The sequence below is a fragment of the Solanum verrucosum genome, unplaced genomic scaffold (genome assembly GCF_900185275.1).
Source record: "Solanum verrucosum unplaced genomic scaffold, falcon-dt-bn FXZP01000268.1, whole genome shotgun sequence".
Taxonomy (NCBI): domain Eukaryota; kingdom Viridiplantae; phylum Streptophyta; class Magnoliopsida; order Solanales; family Solanaceae; genus Solanum; species Solanum verrucosum.
In genome coordinates this window covers 1,981,599-2,005,908 of record NW_026019957.1, presented here as the reverse complement: position 1 = coordinate 2,005,908, position 24,310 = coordinate 1,981,599, and the positions used below count along the sequence as shown (strand labels likewise).

The following is a 24,310-nucleotide window of genomic DNA, read 5'->3' as shown; positions in this document are numbered from 1 at the left end:
GAGTTGGTCCCGACGGGCAAATCGACGCATTTTCAAGTTCAAACGAGCCCAATTGCGAGAAAAACAAAATTTAACGATTTTCGTGTGCTATAGTTCATGAACTTTTGGTGGTACGTGATCTAGACTTGTTTTTGGCCGAATTTTTTCATGGAAGTCTGTTACAATCTTATTAATGGCGTGAGTTGGTCCCGAGGGGCAAACATACACATTTTCAAGTTCAAAAGAGCCCCAATGCGGGAAAAACTAAATTTACCAATTTTCATATGCTATAATCCATGTATTTTTTGGTAATACGTGATTCCGACTTGTTTTTTATCGAACTTTTTCATGGATGTTCGTTACGTCCTTATTAATAGCGTGTGTTGGTCCCGAGGGGAAACCAAACGCATTTTCAAGTTCAAATGAGCCCCAATGCGGGAAAAATCAAATTTATTGATTTTCGTGTGCTATAGTCTATGAATTTTTGTTATACATTATCCCGACTTATTTTTGGCCGAATTTTTTCATGGACGTCCGATACGACCTTATTATTGGCTTGAGGTCGTCCCGAGGGGCAAACAGCCGCATTTTCAAGTATAAACGAGCCTATATGCGGGAAAAACAGAATTTACCAATTTTCATGTGCTATAGAATATGGATTGTTTGTAATACGTGATCCCGACTTGTTTTTGGACAAAATTTTTCACGGACGTCCATTACGACCTTATTAATGGTGTGAGTTGGCCCAGAGCGGCAAACAGACGCATTTTCAAGTTCAATGCCCCAATGCGGAAAAAAACCAAATTTATTGATTTTCACATGCTATAATAGTCCATGAATTTTTGGAGATACGTGATCCCAACTTATTTTTGGCCGAAATTTTTCATGGACATTTGTTACGACCTTATTAATGGTGTGAGTTGGTCCCGAGGGGAAAATGGATGTGTTTTCATGTTCAAACGAGCCCCAATGCGTGAAAAACCAAATGTATCGATTTTCGTGTGCATAAGTGATCCCGATTTGTTTTGGCCAAACTTTTTCATGACGTCCGTTACGACCTTATTAATGACGTGAGTTGGTCCCGATGGGTAAACATATGCATTTTCAAGTTCAAATGAGCCCGAATGTGAGAAAATCCAAATTTACTTGATTTTCGTGTACTATAGTTCATGGATATTTGGGGATATGAGATCCCGACTTATTTTTGGCCGAATTTTTCATAGACGTCCGTTATGACCTTATTAATGGTGTGAGTTGGTCCCGAGGAAACAGACGCATTTTCAAGTTCAAACGATTCCTAATGTGGAAAAAATTAAATTTACCGATTTTTGTGTGCTATTATCCATGGATTTTTGGTGATACGTGATGCTGACTTGTTTTTGGCCGAATTTTTTAATGGACGTCTATAACGACCTTATTAATAGAGTGTGTTGGTTCTGAGGGGAAAATCGACGCATTTTCAATTTCAAACGAGCCCTAATGCGGGAAAAACCAAATTTACCATTTTCATGTGCTTTAGTCCATGAATTTTTGGTGATACGTGATCTCGACTTGTTTTTAGCCAAAATTTTTCATGGACGTCCATTACGACCTTATTAATGGCGTGAGTTGGTCTTGAGGGGAAAACATATGCATTTTCAAGTTCAAACGAGCCCTAATGTGGGGAAAACAAAATTTATCAATTTTGTGTGCTATAATCCATGAATTTTTGGTGATACGTGATCCCGACTTGTTGTTGGCCAAATTTTTTCATGAACGTCCGTTACGACCTTATTAATGGCGTGAGTTGGTCCCGATGGGCAAACAAACACATTTTCATTTCAAATGAGCTCCAATGCGGGAAAAATCAAATTTACCGATTTTCGTGCTATGGTCCATGGATATTTGGTGATACGTGATCCCAACCTTTCGAAAATAATGGTATTATCAACGAATTTTGAGTTCAAATAGAGTCGATTATACATATTTCAAAAAATTAATGGACTAGTTCTAAAAGCATCATCAGCTTTTGATTCCATTTCCTTTAATAGAAAGTTTGTGTTACAAACATCTAAGTAAAAACTAGAAGATCCACCAAGCCATTCAAGCAAAAAACTGAAGGCAAAATAAAGCCCAAAAAAAAAGAATGTCAAAAACAAAAAAAATTCAGGTATAATTAGAGATCAAAAAAGTGATTAGGAGCTTTCTTTTGTAGAATGAAGCAATCCAACTGCAAAAAAACTATATACTTCAATATGAGTCTGGTGTAATTTCTTTCAATGCCAAGAATGGTGCTTGAATCGCCCGACGATATCGTGCAAGGTGAGTTTTAAGTTAATCACTATGAAGAACCAATGCTCGAGAGATAGATGTTCGTACACTGATAAGGGATGTATGAATTCTCAAGAAGAGAGGAGTTGTGGTGCTCCAACCTGAACCTCCTCGATCACACGATTGAATCGATAGTTGAATCTACATTGGATCTCAAATGTTGCATTTCCCAGGGAATACCTTGATAATAAATATTCTTAGGATATTGGCAGCAACTTAGTATGGAAAAAAAGACATGCTTTAAAGGTATTGATCTTGTATTCTATCCCTGTTTTGTTCCCACCACTGCTTCGCGTTCACCTCCCCAAATTTTTCGCGGCTGCATAGACGAAAAAGAAGTTAGAAGAAGCTATTTTAAGTGAGTAGCATTAACATTTAAGGTTCTAAGTTCCAGCAATGTTTGAAACATCTAATGTGAAATCCAAAAACTTGTTCAATTCGCGCTCAAATTTCTTGTTCTTTATTACATTAGTTAACCAAAGGACTAGTGTCAACTGAATGTCTAAACCAACCGGACTATTAAGATTCTCCTGTCAACTGAATGTCTAAACCAGATTTTCAACGCCCCGCCTCTTGTCCAACTGAACAAATAAAGCATGGTAGAACAAGGGAACTTGAAAACAACAACAATAACAACCATCCTTCAATCCCAAACAAGTTAGGGTCGGTTACATGAATCATTGTTTATGTTGAGCCTTATAAACCCATGTAAGTCCTCTGCATTTTTTTCCACTGGCAACAACACTATTCTATGGTTATCAAAGAAAATGTTCTCCACAATTTTACAGACATACAAATCTCTAACAAGACTAAGCCTATAGTAATCGCACTAACTAGGGAGCTAGAAAATATGAAATACCTGAATCTTACACGCCGTAGCTCTCTAGTTCCATCAGCTAGTTGTCTGATGGTTATATATACTCCTGGCTCATCTTCTGCTATCCATTCTGACTCTCCATCACCAGCAATGCTCATGGATACTGAAGCATCGTCTCTTGAATCAGTTGTCATCCTTGATGGATCCATAGATGACATCTCACCCTTTGGAAAGCCGGAGGCATAAGAACTGGGCCCTCCATAGTTATATTGACTGCTGCTGGATGGTCTATAATTTCTCTGAGTCCACTCTTTGCTTTCCCTAGGTGATCCAAGCCTTGAATAATTGGAATCTCTCTGCAGATGACAAAAACAACAACATGAAATTCAAAATTTTAGTGAAAGCTAATGCTTAGTAGTTAGTACATCTGAGGTTCTTTTGCAAAACTATAAAAAAAAATTGGCATGTGATTCATAATATGCATAATACATAAACACACTCAAAAATGTGGCCTCAGCTAATAAGTAAACACTTCAACTTTGAGAGTGCACATCTAGACACGTCACCTTGGTCTCAAAGGACAACTAAACACTAACTCATCATCACTGTATCTCGTTGACGCCCAATGCTAATGTGACACAAATTTTGGAGTCTAGATGATCAGTTTATAAGTTGGAGAGTTCAACCGGCACAGTGGAGACGAGTTGAGGTGTCTAGATGTGCATACTCAAAGTAGGAGTGTTTAGTTGTCATATGAGGCCAAGTTAAAGTGTCTATCTATATATTATGACTTCATAATAAGATGTGCTAGGCAAAACTGGAGGTACTTGTACTTCTACAAGGAATCATAATCTTTTAAAATTTTATAGCTGAAAACAGTGCTTACGGTTTAACTAGGCCCGTTAATTCTAACGTACAAAATGGTATAAAGCAAATTCTATACAGCAAATGAATTCACTCTCAAGTTTTTACCTTTGGAACTGTTCCATTCAAACCAAATTTTGAGTACTATAAACCGATCCCTTTGTTGAAACTGTTAAATTTCTCAACAGATCTTCCCAACAGTGAAGTTAAATTCATTCTACTGTTCAATCCTAGTTGTACTAGTGCTAGCCATTTACTTTTGAATAAAGACTAGATAATTAAGATTCAATGTAAAAGGGGAAACTGAAACAGAAAAGATGCCCCAACTTGGGAATTCTTGTTGTAGAGTCTGATGCAACGATGAATAGAACTTATCAACTAGAAGATGTTGAAACATTTGTACTAGAAAACCAGAATCTGCAGCGGTAACTTGAAATAGTTCATGAATACCAGTAGAGCTAATATTTTCAGAAGTTTAATAGGTGATGAATATCAAAGTATCATCAAGATGATGATGAATATCAAAGCAGCAGCAAATTGAAGATGAGTTTTACACATATAAAATACGAATAAATGGTGCAGCATTCTTACTCCAAGCTCAGACCGCCCAGGAGTGTCCATAGCTTGCTGATTGAATTTCTGGACATTGTAGAGCTCCATAATTCTGTCAAAATTCTCACCCCACCATCTTTGAGCTTGCCATTTATCGAACATATCCCGACTTCAAGTTAACGTGTGAAACTAATGTCAGTACACTTAGGATAGTTTTATAGAGACAGTTGGAAAGCTACATGCCATGTGCACATTCAATCAACTAAGCTAGTAGCTCAGATGTTACCTTATTCATAAATAAGAGAAAATAACGGTAATAGTAAACATGCAAGAACTTAGCAGAACAAAAGAAAACCATCCTATGGTACATTATCTTTCGTCTGCTTTGACAATGTCGATATATAACACAAGCTATGGGATTTCATGCAAATTGATAAACTTCACTAGAATTAGCAAAACTTGTGTGATGTCTAAATTTGTCTCTTGCACATCCATATCAGATATGTACCTGTTCTCGGATACATGTGACATATACTCACTAAAACTTTGAACCAACTTATGGAGTTAAATGCGTTGGTAGAGGAATCTTTACATCAAAACTTCATAAAGAACAAGAATGAATAGAAGTATAAACTTATATACATATATATAATGAATATTGTACCAAATGATTCATGAAGACGCAAATCCCTAAAGAACTGGTGTGCATTGATTCTACATTGACAAAAGAATCGAATATTCATTGATGAATGGAAGGGACTGAAGGTGGTCATGCTTCTATTTTGAAGGGTGTGAAAGATGAAAGTTCTAAAGAAAGTTTAATTATAAAGACAAAACATCGAATATTTCACATAATCAAGTTTCAAGACAGAAAGGTTCTTGATATATACCTAAAGCGGATTCGTTTGAGATCATTTCCACCAGTTGGAAGTGAGACAAAAGTAATCTGAACACCAGGCTCCACCTGAGCTATCCACTCTTTTGGCCCCTCCTCATCTGGCAGCACCATATCACCTGTCTGAGAGTAGACGGATTCTCTCTTTTCATCGTCACCACCACCACCACCATATCCTCCGACAAATCTTGGATCTGCTCGAGGAGTTCGATGATTACGGGTAAAATCCCAAGCTGGAGTAGAACTTGAACTTCCAGGTTGATATGGAACTTCCTCTGAAATTGTTTCAAAATCAGGATATGCTCTGCCCCCTCCTCTCCTGTAACCACTTGTTGGTGTACTAGACTTGCTGCTTTTACCAGAGACCTTTAATGCAATATCTTTGATCTGCAAATTTGTAAATCCATAAGTTTTACAAGAAGTACAAAGTGAGAAAGATGAATGCTTTGTTTGAAGATCAACAGAAATATCTTAGCTTAAAAGTAGTACATGTCCAAGATTATAAGAGCAGACTTCAGTAGCTAAATTTGGTATGGGCAAGCACAAGTTAAAATTCGAGTTCGGACTATAAGTTAACATACTTCCGTGTTTTAACAATTGAATTACATATTAAAATATTGTTGTTTGTTGTTGACATTACATTTCAACCGTGGCGTTTGAATCAAACATCTACACACCTCAACTATTTCACCTTGTTACCTTCCACTATAATTGTTATCGAGTAACTCTTCCTACCAAAACTTACATAAATGAAAGAAAATCACCAATTGTTTTCTTGTATTTGTTGGTATTTGAATCCTGTTTCAGTTGGCCAAGGCTGAGTGTCCAGAAGCAGTAACATTATTGACTCTTTGTCCTTACAATACTTAAAAGTAACCCATCTTCACAAGACAAAAATATTACTCCCTTTGTCACAATTTATGTGGTAGTTTTTGACTGGTCATAAAATTTAAGAAAGAAAGAAATACTTTTGATACTTGTGATCTAAAACAAGACATACATCATCTCTTTAAGGATAAAACAACAAGGTTAACATTTTAAATTATTTCTAAACAAAGAAGTATGTCATTCTTTTTTCAACGACTAAAAAGTAAAGTATGACACATAAACAAAAGCACTACACCAAAAATCATCTTTTTTGTAGTTAATTAACGGCAATACCTTAACTGCCGCTAAATATGTTTTTTTAGTGGCAATTAGAATTTTTTGTCAATGTCCCTAAAGTCTATAGCGACACTGGATCTAATGGATTCACTAATGTCGGTAAGAACTTTAATACGTTTTATTAATGTACTATTTTTTACCGCTAAAAGTAGTTTTTTGTTGTAGTGAAGGAGTAGGTGATTTTCCCCATCTTTTTTGAACTTTCTTGAGCTAAGTAATTTGCCAAATAGTCGAGAGTATGCACAAGTTGGCCCCAACACTACATCTAAAAGAAGTGAAACCAGATTGGTCCAAAAGCAATGGCATTATTGATTGGTTGTCCTAACAAATATATAAAGTCACTTACTTTCATAGGTTAACTCCACTGAGTGTTAATCAATTTAATAATTGAAAGTATGCAAGATTGAGTAAGCTGAAGGCTGGAGAACAGTGAATCATGGGACAAAAATTCAACAGTGGGTCAGGTAAAAGAAACTTAGACTTGTCTTTTCCAGACATGCATGTTGTCTTTTTCCTCAGAATCTCTTATACTTTGGATTTTGTGGTATTATTGACTTGACCAAAAAAAAAAAAACAGGCTAAAGAATAACTCGATCAACTATCTCATGATGGGCAAAATCAGACATGGCATAAAGATGATTGTAAGCTTTACTAAAATCTATGTTATATTGGAAAAGAATAGAGGTAGGTTTATATAATGTTGTTCAGTGTACTAATCTGGAGAAAATGACAAAAAGGGTCCCATATATTTGAGGGTAAGTTCAAAATAGTTCCTTTAATTATGCATTGAACAATTTTGGTCCTTTAAGTTTGTCGAAAGTTAGTCTCCGCCAAATAACAAACTATGTCTATTAGGAATCGTTTGGTGTGAGATATAAGGTATAATAATCACAGGAATAAAATGCAAGACTATTTTACCCTGCATTTAGTTGGAAGTGTTAGATAGTCCTGAAATTATTTATCCCACCATTTGTACCTTAGTGATTGAAGTTAATTATCTCATACACATGGTGAAATAACTTATTCCGAAATTAATAATCTCGGGATAACTTGTTCCCAACCAAACGACTCCTCAGTGTTAGTGCATCATTAAGAAATTATTATTCTGAACCTACCCTTAACCATAACGGATCATCCACAACTTTCCCTGAACCCCGCGCATAATGGAAAGCTTAGTACATCAGACTTCCATTTAGAAAGAATATAAATTCTTGATTGCTCAACCAAAAGAGATAAAGGTGCAGCAAGGGGGACTTGGGTCTAGAATTTTTTTGAGTATCTGAATAAATTATTTTTATATATTTAGTAGATTTTAAAGAAAGATATAGAATTTTGACAAAAGCTATTAAGCTCTACAAAATTTCTAATTATAACTCTAGCTCCATCCTTAAGGGGATTAGTGGTGAATGAAAACTATGAGAGATTAAAGTAAAATGCTCATTACTTCTTTTCATATATTTAATCTTAGTGAACAGAGTTATCGGATGACCGATAAAATATGATGAACATTCAATAATATATGAAATACGCGCAAATAGACTAGAACACTATTTGTGTTTTTAGAAAAAAAAAAAAGAAAGATAGTGTAGCATGTGATGTTTTCAATCTATTTTTTTATTTAGACGTTTACACAAGTGGCAATATGATTTGTCTCCATCATCTCGAAAACACAATTACCACGTAATATTTAATTCTTAAAAAGATTCCTTCTGGTCTAGTTAAATCCACTTACAGTTACTTGTGCTTTTTAGTTAATGATGACTGTTTAGAATATTTTATTTTAAAAAAAGAAAGTTATTTTAAGTTGTGTTATCCAAAATTTTCAAAAATATCAATAGGTGTGAGTTAAATTCTTAAAAAAAAAGTTGAAGTATTTGAAAATAAGGACAACTCAATACACTAAACCCTCGTGCATGATCAAGAGAAGTATTGGACTATAAGGATTTACGTTTTACTGTTTTCACAATTTTAACTCGTGACCTTTTAGTTATTTGACAATAATTTTATCAGTTTAGCCAAGACTCTTGTAATGACTAAAAATTAAACACATGACACTAGTTCTAATTAGAGTTTTAGACACTAATTAAATTGATAAGATATCAAGATATTTGGGGTTAGTGATTATGTTATATAAGATTACATACTTCCAACCAAATATTTTTTTCAATAAATACTTTTACGTCATGAATATTATATAGTCTACCAAAAAATAAAAAATAAAAAATAAAAAAGAATATTGTGGCTGCAATTTAAAGAGAAATTGACATAAATATACATTTTTAATACAAAATAATACATGCTAGTACTTTTATATATTTATCTAGTAAATGTAATTATTTTACTGGCTAGAGCCTAGATGTTTAACTTGCCCATTAAATATTAGAGACAATAACAACATAATAATAGAATATATGCAAATCTTATTCAATCTCATAAAAATAAAACTATTTTCGAAGGATCTTTAACTCGAGTACTTCATATTAAAATAGGAAATCATGAAGATAGAGACTTATAGTTGAATGATGGTGGAAAAAAAAAAGAAGAAAAGATAAAAGTTGGAACATTATGGGACCAATTTAAAAAATTAAACACATGATCCAAGAAATAGCATGATTATGATCTCAAAAAAAAATTAAAAATGACCCTAGTTGTAGGGTAAAATAAGTAATTTTTTTATTGACATCATAGTGCCCACAAATAAAAGCCTTTATTGATCTTTGGGCCTCTCTTGGATCAAACACATACAATGGTCCTCCCCACACTTACCCAAGTAGCCAAAAAGTTTTTATTCCATTTTATGCTCAATTCCAAAAATAGCCTAGATTCAATTGGGATGTGGGCCCCACCAATTTATATAACACGCTTTTCAATTTTAAGTTTATTTCAAAAAGAATGGCATGCTTTGATATTTTAAAAATAATTTTATTTGAAAATTTTATTTTATTCTTAATGAGTTTTTTTAACTATATAAATATAATAGACTTGTTTTACACCATATATTTCAACTTTGTTTCTTAAATTTTATGTTTAATTAAATAGTGCTACATATTAGAAAAGAGGAAATGTGTGGTTAACTTAACATTCTTCCTTTTGTGTAACGATGGTATTCAGGTCAACTTGCGTACAACTCAAATAATTTAATGGAGTACCTAATCTCATCAGCATAAGAACTAAACAACTCTATCCATCAAGATAAAATCACTTAGTGTTTTGGTTTTCACAAACTTTAAACACGACACCCCATAATTTTCAACTCATCTTATTGACCAAATAGGTCATACCTCATCGATTTAATATGTTTAAACTATCGAGTGATACAATGATATGATTAAAATCTAAATCTCATATCTCTTAATTTAACTCGATTTTAAATTTTGAAAAATATAATTTTATTTTTATAAAGATCATTTATTTGTTTAATTAACTTGATCACGCGAATTTAAAATAATCGAATCAATAAGAGCAAGGGAAGGTGTAGGATAAGAACCTGGGCGGTCAAGCTTTTGACTGATTCTTTAGTATTAGGGGTCCCACGTGGACCTTCTTCTCCTCCATCATCATCTATTTTTTGCTTACAAGTTATACACGTCAGCATTTCCCTTTAATTTTTCTTCTACTTTTTTTTTAAAAAAAAAAAAACTTTCTTTTCCTTGGTACCTGCAAAAATTAATTAACCATTAATATGCGAATATGTCAATCGAGAAAGAAATTTCGACAGTAGATGAAGGATCAGATAATAACAATGATGTATTCAGTATAATTTATGAAATAAAAAAATAAAAATTGTTTTCAATGAACTTTCAATTCAAATAAAACATAAGATAATCGGTATGAACAAGAAATATAGTGAAGTAATAGAGATAAAAAACAATAGCAACATATATGATATAATAACCAAGCAATACATTAATTTATCTAGATTTTTATATTCATTTAATCATTTAGGCTTATTTCTTAGGAAAAGATTACTCCCTTCATTTCATATTAATTAAATTGTTAAGGTGTTTAACACCTATTCTCTCTGTTCCTATTTACTTCTCCACTTTTGAATTGACACATATTAAGAAAACAATTAACATAGTGAATTTACCATTTTACTCCTATTAATTATAAAGTGGATGAAAAATTCTACATTTTTCAAAGTAATTAGACATTTAATTGAGGGTATAATAGGTAAAAAAAATTGTCTTTTCTTAATTTGTCAAAATGGACAAGTAATTAGAGACAACTATAAAAGGAAAAGTGGACAAGTAATTAGGGAGAATAAGTATAAGAAAAGAAGGTTAAGACATAAATTAGGCATAACTTTTCATTTTTACCCTTATCAATTATTGTCAAATTTATGATTAAAATAACTAAATATTAATTAATAACTAATTTCAATACTAACTAATGAAGGGTAAAATTGAAAGAACATTCTAAAAATAGTTTTAAAAATTAAACAATTAAATTAATTTGAAAAATGAAAAATATTTCAAAAATTCAATTAATTTGAAAGGGTAGGAGTTACTAATAACTATGACAAAATGTGTCACCCTTTATTTTTCTTTTAAAATTTTAATAGTGACATTTTAAATGTGAAATGATATGACACCTCTTGTAATAGTGGCCTTAAATGTGTACTATACATTTTCCCAAAAAAAATAATATATAGAGACAATATTTAATTCAAGAGGAAGTCACCATCCACATCAATACAAGGGGAAATAAAGTGAAAAATTAACACTATTCTAATCAGCACATATCACTTTTTAAGAGTTTGTCTTTTTGTCTCAAACAAGAATTCTTATACATAATTAAATAAAAAAAAAGACAAGAATTCCTTTCTTTTTAATTGTTGCATATGCCAATTCTTGTTAATGTATCATCACAAATTTAAGTTATATACATCAGCAAATAAATATCTATATTATTATGTCACCTCAAGAATACTTGAAAGAATCTTCATTAAAAAAAATGAGATCTATAATCTTAAAAATGGAGAAAAATGAGATAAATTACTTATTTTAACATATAAAAATATCCGATCGTGTAAGTTCTACTAACTAAATATATAATGTAAATCATAATTTAGACATACCTTAAAAAAAATATGCGAAATGAATATGTAGTTTTTAAAGCTTTTAATTCAAAAGGTATTTTCACACATAACAAAGGAAAAATAGCTCTTTTTAAAAAAATAACAACCATAAAACAAAATATTTCCACAAAGAAAAGAAGTGTGAAAATACAATGCTAGTGCAATAATATAGCCTTTATTTTGTACTCTACTAGCAAAGCAATTTTTTTTTTTATGACAAGGAATCACTATATTTTGAATACGCATAAAGTAAGTTTCGTTTCAATGTAATAACATACAGATCATACAGAAGAGGTGAATCACACTAAATATGATGAGCTCAATTGAAAAAAAAAAAAAGAAGTTAAAAAATGGGCTCAGAATTCGAGGAAGTGAAATTAATAAAAGGGGAAAAAGAAGAATTGGAATTTTTGGGAGAAGAGAATGAAATAGTAGTCACTTGTTGAATTCCAATCCCAAAGTGATTTCCTCTATGCTTTCTTTAAAGCATATAGACACCCAATAAAAAAAGCAGAGAATAAAATAAAATAAAAATAGCAAAAAAAAAAATTCTATTTTCTTTGAAAATTACTCCATAAAATAGTAAAAAATATTCAATTAAACTATTATTAAAATTAAGTTAAATTTAAACATTCAAAATTATATAAGAATAATATTAGAAAAACAAAATTTGAATATAATTTGACATGATTAAAAAGTTCATATAATTTGAATTTAGAAAAACAAAAAATATCCCACAAATTGAGACATACTATTTTGCAAATCAATAGTAATTTGTTATATGGTTTTTTTTCCATTTTCAATAACAATTTTCACTTCTAAACCTTTTTAACATTTTTTTTTTCAGACAAAAGATACCATTCAATGTATAAAACTATATCTTTTTTACGTCGAAAATAATTGTACCTTAAAAAATGTGACATACACATTTATAATTATGCAAGCATTAGTGATGGCTGACTCAAATCGAAAGAAAAAGCAAATAAAGTGAGTGTGTAGTAGCAGTACTTGCAGAAGTAGCATAATAGGGAGTTGGAAAAATGAATGAGTAAAGTCCAGTTGAAAATTCGTATTATCTTATTCTTCGATTTTATTTATTAATTCAATTGTTAGGACGTGGATAATTTACTAAAAATAATTTCCATTACATACTAATGTTCTCAAATTCATTTTTAAGATTGCACTAACTATCGATTAGGAGACGAAGAATCGAAAAATAACGAACTAATTAAGCTATTAAATTTTTTTCAGACATTAAATCAAAAACAACAAACATCAAAAAAATTTTAAAACAAAAAAATCAAACCCAGAAAAAAAAGTTGAAATTAATCAAATAATTTTCAAATTAATCAAAAAATTCATACCTGAAATAGTCACGAAAGCTCTAATTCATCAAAATCTACTCGAAATCAGTTGAATTTAGCATCTGCATCCAAATCGCTATTTTTCTCTCTTCCGTTTTGTGTATTATGAGTCAAAAATGGGAACTCAAAACCCTAGGTAAATCAAATCAATGAGCTGTGACCAAAATCTATTCCAACGAATCTTCAGCAAAAAAAAAAGAAGGGAATATTCGCCGGCGCCGGCGCAACTCACCGCCGGCGAATTTTCAAAGAGATTCTACCGAGCGTTTCAAATCGGGAAAGAAAATCAGATTCTCTTCTCCAAGGTTTTACGTTTATAGTGACGAGAATCAGAATCTGCAGATACTATATTTATATATATATATAAAATAAATAAATAAAATAAAATAAAAAATATATATATATAATACACACAGTGAGTGTGTTTGTGTGTGTAATTTTGGGAAGAAAAACAAATATAGAATGCAGACAAAGTAGAGAAGAAAACGGGATAATGTTTGAGGTATTTATAGAACGAACAGAAGTGACGCCGTCATTTTTTGTGGTGTCGTTATCTAACGGAAAACGTGTATTTTTGTACTCCATATACTCCCTCCGTTCACAATTATTTGGCAGGTATACTAAAAATAGATGTCCAAGATTAATTGTCAATTTAAACAATCAAGAAATAATTAGTCACTTTTTTTCCAATTCTGCCCTTAATGATAATGTAGTTCAATTGAAAAGTTATGTGGACTTTTGGTATTCTTGGTATAATAGGGTTATATTAGTCAAATTACACCTTGTATTAAATTTTCCTTGAGGGGTGTGCATGACCTTACCCTGACAAACAATTGTGGACGGATGAAGTATTAGATAGGTTGTCGAGCGTGGTACGAATTCGCCTCGAAAGTCCTACATTAAGGGTAAAACGCTCTCTAACAAAGGTGATTGCATGTTCATGGGATATAAATTTGAGACTTCTGATTAAGAATGAAAAAATACTTATCACTCCACCACAATTGTTGTTGGTGATAATACACGGATCAGACGGTATGTGAAAAGTCATTACTCATAAGTAATACTAAAATATTTTACTTTGAAATAATGGACACGTAAAAGATTATTGCTTTCTATTTCTTAGCTAAATTTTTCTTTCTTTCATTGTTTTGATTGTATTTATTTTTAATTTTTAGTATATTGAAAAATAGTTTCTCTACCTTACAAAGATAACAATAAGATCTACGTATATTTGATATTCCCAAACTTTATTTATATGAATATACTTGATATTATTGTTGTGTTGTACGTTGTGCTTAAGAGGTTGGACGTTTAAAATATTGTGTTTTAACAAGCTTAAGGATTTAGTTGACAAAGTGATGAGTAGAAAGGTTCAGAACACAAACACATATAAATATAAAGCTCCATCAAACCATTTCGCTTATATGTGATCTTGATTGGGTTGGACCAAATGGGCCCACCTGTCCAGTTGGTAAAATAATGTTAAAACATAGGGACACCTATCGATGCATGAATGGTTTAAGACCACGAGGGTGCATATTTCTCTTTTTGTCAACCATTAAGGGGATCTAATAATTTTATTTTTTTATTTTATTTTATTTTCTCATTTGATGTTTGGTGTAGACCCTATAGTTTTTTCGAATTTTGTATTGAACGCATAATATAATTAAAATCCGTCAAATTTTGTTTGAGCATATCTATTTTGAATTCAGAAAGTTTCATTTAAGAAGATTAAATGCTTCTTATTAACGGTGAGGCTCTTCAAAATTTAATTTTGAACTTTTTGATGAACAAAAGATTAGAATGTATTATCTCACTACGATTTGAAATGAATTTGGAAAATGTAGAAATCTTACGTCTAGAATTAGAGAAATCAAGGATTGTATTAATGAAAATAATATTGAGTTACAACCTCCTTATATAGGGAGAATTGTAGAGTCCTAAGTTAACTATACTTAGAGTCCTACTACAATACATATTACAATAATAATAATAATAATAATAATAATAATAATAATAATAATAATAATGCAATTATAAATAATCTAATCCTAGTCGTAATATAATTCTAATTAATATAAGTAGTCTAATCCTAGTGCAACTCTAGTTCTACAGCAGTGTTGTAAACTCGTCAGTCAGCTTCGTTGGACATGTTCCTTTGACATGTTCCAATCATCAGCTTCCTTCTTCATCAACACTTGTTGCAGACACGTCAGTCAGCTTCGTTGGACATGTTCCTTTGACATGTTCCAATCGTCAGCTTCCTTCTTCTTCAACATAAAATTGTTTCTACTATTTACCAAAATGATTGGTGATTTATTTATAATCAAAATCAATATTCTTTCACTTATATCATTTCTTACTATAAGATATGTAATTGTGGAAACATGTGTTTTTTTCTAGGGATCATTTCACGTTTGGTTGATTGTATTAGATTAATTAATCTAGCATAAAATATTGACTAAGATACTATAGTGAAAGTTAGTGGCATTTTTATTTTTCTTGGCTACCAAACTTGTTTGAAATTTATGCCCTTCTTCACAAGTCGTTAACTTCTCCATTAAAATTTTAGGGATACATTTGTCGGTTCACTTTTACTTGTCACTTATTTCTAAAATAAATTTTCATTTTTACTTCACTTTTGACATATCAAGAAAAGACAATTATATTTTCCATGTTTTACCCTCAACGTTAAATACTTTTTTTCCAAGATATTACTCCCTCCATTCAATATTGATTGAATTTTTGAGGTGTTTCACACCCTTTAAGAAAAGTAGATTAAGACATAAATTGAACGTAATTTTTCATTTTTATCCTTATTAATTATTGTCAAATTTATTGAAGTCATCACATTGAAAATCCAAATGAAGGGTAAAATTGGAAGAACACTCTAAAAACAGTCTTGAAAACTGAACAATTAAGTTAAGAGAAGTGCTAAATGACCAGAAAATTTGGCCAGAATTTGGCTAGAAAATGAAAAAAACTATAATATTTTTTTTATGTTAAAATAAATTGATCTTTTTCCCATTTTTAGTTAAAATGTATTAAAGTTAAAAGGGTAAAAATGTTTTAAAAGGTAAAATAACATAAATAAAATATCATTCTAGCCAAATTTACTGGCCAAAAAGTTTTTTCCTTAAGTTAATTTGAAAAATGAAAAATGCCTCAAAAATTCAATTAATATGAAATGAAGGGAGTATTTAATAAGTGATAGTTTGATAAAATGCATATATCATTAATTATTTTTTAATGGGTGTGTCAAATCAAATTATAACAAGTAAAGTGAGTGGAGGGAGTAACTTTATCCAAACTAATTCAATAAAAAAGAGAAAAAAAATTCTCTGTGTAATTAATGTATTACTAATTATTTTTTTGTTCTTTTTATATTGCTATGTTTTTTTAAGCTCATTCGTGAAATTTTATTTAGTGTATTGTATATTATTATATATTTCAAACTAGTGTTATGAGGATTGCTTTGTTAGGTGTAGTGGTGTGTATCGATCGGTTCGGTTCGATTTTAAGTATTATCGGTTCAGTTTATCGGTTTTCGGTTTTTAAATATGCTAAACCGATAACCAAATCAATAAGATATTTGTTATCGGTTTTCGATTTATCGGTTTTGGTCTTTAACGGTTCGGTTTTCGGTTTAACCAATAAGAAAATCTTTCAGAATAAATCTATGACTTGTCCAACAATTTAACGCGAAATATAAAAGAGAGAAATCTAATTACTCATTAAGTGCAAAAATTATGCTTAGTGTAGTAAAAGTATAGCAAATGCTCACAATTCACAACCCTAGTCGTTGCCTAACCATTGCCGTCATCGTTTTTAGTTCTTTAGGTTTTTGACGTTGTGAACCTAAAGACTAAAGTAATACTAAAACCTAAAGGGTAAATGCAGAGATCGGGGTTAATTAAGTAGTGTTAATTGTGTAGGGTCCTTCTAGTTATAGTCTAATATAGTGATTATATTAATATTTTTTGTTTGGTATTTATGTATGACTAAAAAATAAAATAGTAAATTATATTATTAATGGGTTATCAGTTAACCCAATAACCCAATATTAAAAAATCAATATCGAACCGATAACCCAATAAATGTTTTTTTACAAAACCATTAAATAACCGTCAACCCAATAACAATAAATCAATAACACTTTTTTCGGTTAGATTTATTGGTCGGTTCGGTTTTTGCACACCCCTACTTAGGTGTTTGTATATGAATATTCAAAATAGGTTTCAATTGAAAAAGTAATAATTTCTAAAATTAAAATTGTGTTTTGACATAGAAATATAATGTAACGTCTTTTTCCCGTCGTTATAGAAAAGCAAATGAGGAAATAATTTGGGACAAAAAAACTTTTTGTAGTAACTTGAAATTTCCTAGCCTAGTCCAAATTTGGACGAAATCATAGTCGAGAGTCTAGGGAAATTTGGTAATGAATAAGAGATTTAATAATTGATTCGATTGCATGACTAGATAGCTAAGATGTTAAGGAACCCGTACGACTTTACGGAATCGAATTCGGGTGAGTGGAACTCTCGAAACTGAACTTAGCGTGAAATAGTAGTTTTTGAATGTCATGAGTTAGAGGTGTGTTGAGAAAATGGGGTTTGAAACTCTAATTTCAACTCTCTGTTTCCGTGCAAGCCTCCAAGGCGGGATTTATTCCTACAAGGTGGGGCCGCTGTGGAGGGTTGAGTCCCGCTACAACGGGCCAGTCACGACTTAAGTCGGAATTAAATCCCAAAAATGTTATTTTCTGCAAGTTTCGTTCTTGAGATCTAGGAGATGACCCCAAGTGATTTCTTGACAGTTTTCCACGACTTTTGGTGCTAAGGATAAGGATTATACTCCCCTAATCCATTTTTTCGATCCGTAGATCTTAGATTCTTGGTTAATTATTATTGGGGGAGGGTTTTTGGACTGAATTTAATGGTGGAAAAAATCCCTAGCTGCATCTTAGAATCATGGGTTTGATCTAGGATTATTGGGTTCGTTATAATCCAGATAATTAGACCTTTGATTGTTGATCCTTGCGTATATTAGTTGTTTGTAGACCTAGAAAAAGCGGAAGAATCCGGAAAGGGAAGATTCAAGTGCCTTAGGGGATTCAAGCTTGGTTTCGAGGTAGGTGATGGTTTGATTTCATGTTTATGTGATATGTGTTGGTAATTGCTTCATTGCAATGCATGAATGTAGCCTTGTTGATCAAACCTAATGAAATGAGTATGAATGAACAAATGTATGTCATGATTAAACACTGGATTGTATGATTATGAGAATGTACTTATGAGTGTGATTGTGATTGTGGTTGTGTTGAATGGATCGGGTGTCATGTTTCAGCACACTAACTTGGATTGGGTGCCACGTTTCGACGCATATATGGGATCGGGTGTCACGTCCGGCACACTAATTGGGATCAAATACCACGTTCCGCTACACTAACAGTTTAGGTATGTATTCCATGAGAGGACCATTGAATTGTCATATTTACTTGTTATTGAGAATGTGGAATTTGTGCAATGCTCTTGTAATGATAACTGTGTTACTTGCTATGCATGTCGTGTTTACTTTGTGGTGACTGCTTATACATATTGCGTTTATTGAAATAGACGTGTGATCCTACTAGTATACTGTGGTTGTGTACTGATATTGCACTTGCTCTTTCTTTGTTGAGTACAGGGCATCTTCAGGCGGCTATTGATAGATCTCAGCTAAGAGAATAGTGATCAAGATCGGATTTCAAGGGTGAGCCAGTTCTTTCAGGCTGCCATGGAGTCTTTCATTCTGTTTAGTCCATTTTGTTCGGACTTAGACTATTGTTAGATATTTTTATGTTTGGTTGAGGGTTTGTACCCTTTTTTTTCTTAGATTCGTTGAACTTTAGAGTTTTGGTACATTGACTTTCAGGTTCTAGGGGTTGTTTTCCCAATGTTTTGATAGTGATTGTTAAATTCCGGAGTTTATGGAAACTCCTTATTTCGTTTCTGCATTTAAACCTGCTTCCATATCTTTAAATGCATAGTATTTTGGTTAAGTTGTTTAGTTAGGGTTGTAGTAATGGTTCTCCCACCGGAGGATTAGTGTGGGTGTCAATCACAACGGTCTGGGTTGTGACATATAATTGAGGTTTTATGATAGGAGACTCTAAATATTTCCTAAGACCTATTTCTTGAACTTTAAATATTTCAAGTTTGAAATTTCAAGAATAACATTGATTTCAATAAACAAACACTCATTTACAATAATCTTCATCTATTATTTCAAATTTCTAAAACAAGATTTATGAATAAATGAGAGATAATTCGATTAACAATTTTTCAAAAGACATATCCTGAACTCAAGGGGAAAAAATACAACATTGGATACGAGTTCAATAGAATTTAGTAAATTTATCATAAATTTTAAAACTCAAAATTTTATTTCCGTCTTAATTACTTTATAAGTGGGGTTAATACCTCAGATGGTCATTCAACTATCCACTTTTGCCTTAGAAAGTCACTCAACTTTTAGTTTTCACTAAAAAGTCACCATGTGAGTGACTTTCTGAGGAAAGACTGGATAGTTGAGTGACCATCTGAGGTATTAACCCTTTACAAGTGTTATTTGTGCATTTTCTTTTTATTAATGATGATTTTCAGGCCCTTTTCAGAATTCAAGATATTGGGGTCCAAAAGATCTTATCAGAAGTTTTAATCCCCATGTGTTAATTTTCCCATATGTGCCAGTGCATTCACAATACATATTTAATGCCAGTTTGATTATGAAAACTATGAAATTTGAAAAAAAATAAAATTGAAAATATTAAAATAATACCTAAAGATTAAAAGTTTATATATCTTTCAAATTTGGAAATATTTTCGAATTTAATTTCAAGTTAAATTTTGAAAATTTCTGAAAATAAAAAAAGTAAAAATACGCATAACCGAACAATCATTTATTCATGCCAGTATTAACATCAAATCAAATATTTAAGCTAGTAATTTATTCACAGATTTTGTAAGACTCGAAGAAGAAAAAAAGAGTTTATGAAGTTGTGCGAAAAATAGTTTAGAATTTAAAATTATGTTTGGATATATATTTATTTGAAAATATTACAGTAATAAATTTTTGCGAGTGAAAGAAACAATTCACCTAAACCATTTTTCTTTTAAAAAAAACCCTTCCAAAATCGATAGTCAAATGAAAACTTATCATAAAAGTCACAATAAATAAATAAATCTTATAGTCACGAATTAAAATGGTAATACATATCACTTAATTATGATAATGAAATAAAAGTTTTTATGCGTAATACATATATCATTTAATTATAATTAAGTAATATTTATGTAAACTATATGTTTTATAATTATTTGCTTTTATATAAAAATCGAATATGAATAAATTACATCTGCCATGTGGCAACAAATTTGATTATACTTTAAGCTTTATTGTCTCTAAAGAGAGGGTTCATACAAGATCTTCTTAGGCATGAAGAAAAGCATAGTCAAAAGTTCACAAAGTATATTTCTTTCAGATATCCTTAACTCTTTGTCTGGCTAAAATTACCCATTTTAGTTCAAATCCAACAATTATTTGAATGAGAAAGAGATGAAAAAAAACTTTATACTAATTTTTCAAATTCACATTATCTTTATCAAATGGTTCTTTGACCAACATGAGTTATGATGGAATTGTTGAAATTCCTTTTTCTTTCAATAAAAAGTCTCGAGTTTAAGCTTTTAGGAATGAAAAACATCTCATTGGAAACGTTGCTTCCAAAAGCAATATGCTAATCCAAATTTAGTCGAATTCCAATATAAATACCGAGTATTGAGTAGAAAACTAAAAAAATAATAATCTCTTTGATGAACATGAATTATAGTGGGATAGTTAAAGTTCCTCCATCGTTGATTAGAGATCTTGAAGTTCAAGCTACCGGGAATGAGAACCTCCAAAATAGACCCTACAAGAGATGTGAATTTGAATTTAGTTAGACTTTAATACAAATAAGACTTTTTTGTCTTATGTAGATTTTTGGCAAAGTGTGTGACCAATAAAGTGTGGCAAAGACAAAACAATATATTAGTAAATGGGGCCTAATAATCTTAGCCATATATTATATGCTTTTGCAGCAAATGCCAATAAATGCCTTTAATTCAAAGTTTCAAACATTGAGTTTTGGCTAATTGTTGAACACAAATCAAGTAGTTGTAATTATCACAATCATTAAGTAATGATGTGAACATTTCTAATCAAAGAATGTTTCAATCAATCATTTAGAGTTCCCATTTTTAGTTCATTCCATATCTTTTGTAGTTCAATCATGAAATTTGTCTGTCTTTGTATTTTCGAAATATGAATATATAACTTGTTATAATTAATCTTATTGATAGTACAACGAACATATACTATGAATTTTCTTTACAAAATATAAAGACACATACACATTAGTCATTTCATAACTTCTTTTTGTATAAATGATAAATAAGTTAATAAATATTATAAAAATTAAAATAAAGAAGATAAGCGTCATATCATAAATCACACGAAAGGTTACCAATTATCTTCTCTTAAGAAGGAGGTGATGATGTGACTCCTTATGTACCTGTGTTTGTGTCGCTTGACAAGTATACCTATTAATCAATTGACCTATCTCTAAAGGGACCGATAGAAGAAGTCTAAATATAGTATATAGTAGTAGAGTGACCGTCTTCTTTATTTTTTGAATTCTAACTCCTAGAGAATTTCTTAATTAGTAATTATGGTACATTTTTTGTTGTTAAAGCTTTATCCATTTTGCTAGTACATGAATATTATAAAATAGAGCTTTTGGATCAACATTTTGATCAAATTTTTTCTGCTTTAGGAACAAGTTGTCCATGATTTTGCTATTTTATTATATATCTCTGTGGTGCGATGAAAATTATGAAAGAATCAAAACAACATTTATTTTCTCAAGATGGAACAATACTTTGAATCAAAAAATAATTAAAAAATATCATGGTACATTTTCTCTTGCTTCGATTGATAAATCAATCCAAGATAAGGAGTTTGGATATGATGATTCCAAAAATTAAATCTTGCAAATTTATTCCCACAAAACCTGAGATAAATTCATTCTAAAATTAATCTCAAAATTAATGATCTATTATCCATCGTACAAAACGAGCCTATTGTCTATAGAGGAAACAAGAAATGATTTATTATTGTATCAAACCATAGGTATTTCATCGATGTAAAAATGTTCAAATCATAGTAGAGGGCAAAAAAGAGCCCCAAGAGATATCTTCTCATCTATTTAAGCCTTGTCGAACAAATTTATCATATACTTTGTGCTACGAGAAATAACATGTATCCCACTAAATAATTGAGTAATCGAACATGGTAAAAAATTTCACAAAGGGTATTCAAACTTCGAATCATAAATAAACTATGATATTGAAAGGCTACATAATAATACAACCATGTCTGAACCACAAGGAATCAAACCTATGCATCTTGTTTTTGCCAAACTACTACTCTGCATTGTGTCGAAGGGGGTTCAAAATGCTATATATACGAATATAAAGTAATATTTGACCTATATATACAATGTAATTTTCGACAAAGCGTGTTCAGCTAACCACCCTAGACACCACCCCATAAATCCACCCCCGGGTAGGGGCAACTTCTTAGTTTTCCTCAAAATGAACAAGTAAAAAAGAAGGGAGAATCAACAAGTGATTTAGAAGAAGCCTTTTTCCTAAATTGTAAAAAAGTACATAAAGTTTAACACAAGTGGAGAATAGACAGATTAGACTATCTTCTAACGTTAGGAATGTGCAACAAAAAATCAAAAACAATATAAGCAAAGTTTGAAAAAGTGATTTATATTTGAAAAGCCAATGCATTGATCATCAAACTGTAAAAGTATATAATAAGATATCCCTTTTAATTGATCTCTCACAATTCCCAGGTCCTTTCCCCATTTCCAAGGTTTCTTTCATTTACACTTTGATTATATTCTTAGCTTCTTTTTCTGGTTTTCTTTCTGTTTTTTTATGAAAGAAAAAAAATGTTAAAAGAAGAGACCAGGTGCCATTAATTCTCTCTCTCTTTTGTTACTTTATTCTTTTAGCAACTAACTAGTTTTTAAGATCTTGCTTGTTAAGATTGTTCCAACTTTAACACTCTTTCTTTCACTTTGTTTGGACCAATAGGCTTTTTGGTGTCTAATGTTCTTTAGGTTAACTGGGCTTTTTACCAATTCTCTTCAAATTGGTGCAAGGCCTAGGCCTAGGCCTAGTCAACTTTTTATGAAGAAAAATGCTATGGCTGTGGTATCGAGGCCAGTTGCACGTGCTACCTTCCACCAACACAGATGAACATTTTCATCCACTTCATTAACGACTAAGCTACACCATTTTAGTGGTACTAAGTAGTAGAGCTTTAACCTATTGAGGTGGAATGAGGATGTGAAGTTCTGAACATGCTACTGAACCAATAGATATAGTAATTGGTAACATTAGTATAAATCTTCTCTAATTTTCGTTTACTTTCTGCATGTAAAAAGGTAGATAAATGACCCACAGTTGTATATAATGGGGGTTTGAATTAGGTATTTATACATGTTTTATGAATTTCCTAATACAAATATAAGGTTTATGAATAATTTCATATTTAAGTTCCAAACTGGTTAAACCGTTAAAGGTGTAGCATTGGAAACAACCTCTTTACACCGCAAACGTAAATGTAAGGTTGTACATTCTACTCTTTCAAGACCCCGCTTGTGAGATTACATTGAGTGTGTTATTGTATTGGTTGAAGGGTGTCCAAATGCTTAGAAAAGATCTCTGATTCTATACCAGACAAAGGAAAGTAATATACTTCCAACTTTTGTTGAATTACTTATTCCTATTAAAAGAAGAGTTTGTACTACTTTGGGTTTCGACAAAGGTGATTACAAGTCACATTAAGTGCTTGAAAGAATCACTTATTAACTCATATGACCAAGTGCTTGAAGCTCTTGAACTAGATTCTACAGTGGCGGAACCAAAAATTTTGACAAAGAAATTCCCAAAAATCCAGCAATGTCACATGTGATATTTTGGGGCTTCAAAACTTTTAAACTTTGTTTTTATCCTACTTCCGCGGTATAACCTTCCAATAAAAAGGATTCAATTGAATCCTCATCCTTATATATGGCTCTGCCTACTTGTTATGATTTACAAACTCGGGATCTCAACCTACTATTTAAAGGAATTTTGGAACACCCTTTACTGATACACTAGTTTCCTCTGATGTCATGAAGATTCAAC

General features: G+C 31.3%; 1 protein-coding gene across 1 annotated transcript; it reads right to left on the bottom strand.

Moving 5' to 3' along the window:
* Window positions 1-1,968: 1,968 nt before the first annotated feature.
* Window positions 1,969-13,449, bottom strand: LOC125814545 (protein Brevis radix-like 1). The gene is made up of 6 exons (XM_049493999.1): window positions 13,026-13,449; window positions 10,069-10,238; window positions 5,413-5,804; window positions 4,562-4,691; window positions 3,149-3,462; window positions 1,969-2,608 (listed from the first exon to the last, which is right to left on the bottom strand). The coding sequence occupies exons 2-6, from the start codon at window positions 10,174-10,176 to the stop codon at window positions 2,530-2,532; spliced, it is 1,023 nt and encodes a 340-aa protein (XP_049349956.1). The 5' UTR covers window positions 10,177-10,238; window positions 13,026-13,449; the 3' UTR covers window positions 1,969-2,529.
* Window positions 13,450-24,310: the final 10,861 nt, after the last annotated feature.

Bases quoted from the DNA above. Each gene is read 5' to 3' on its own strand.
- LOC125814545 (XM_049493999.1), bottom strand. From the start codon at position 10,176: ATGCTGACGTGTATAACTTGTAAGCAAAAAATAGATGATGATGGAGGA. The intron at 4,692-5,412 runs GTATATATCAAG...GTTAACTTGAAG, and splicing joins CTCAAACGAATCCGCTTTAG to TCGGGATATGTTCGATAAAT. The intron at 2,609-3,148 runs GTATTTCATATT...TCGTCTATGCAG, and splicing joins CTACGGCGTGTAAGATTCAG to CCGCGAAAAATTTGGGGAGG.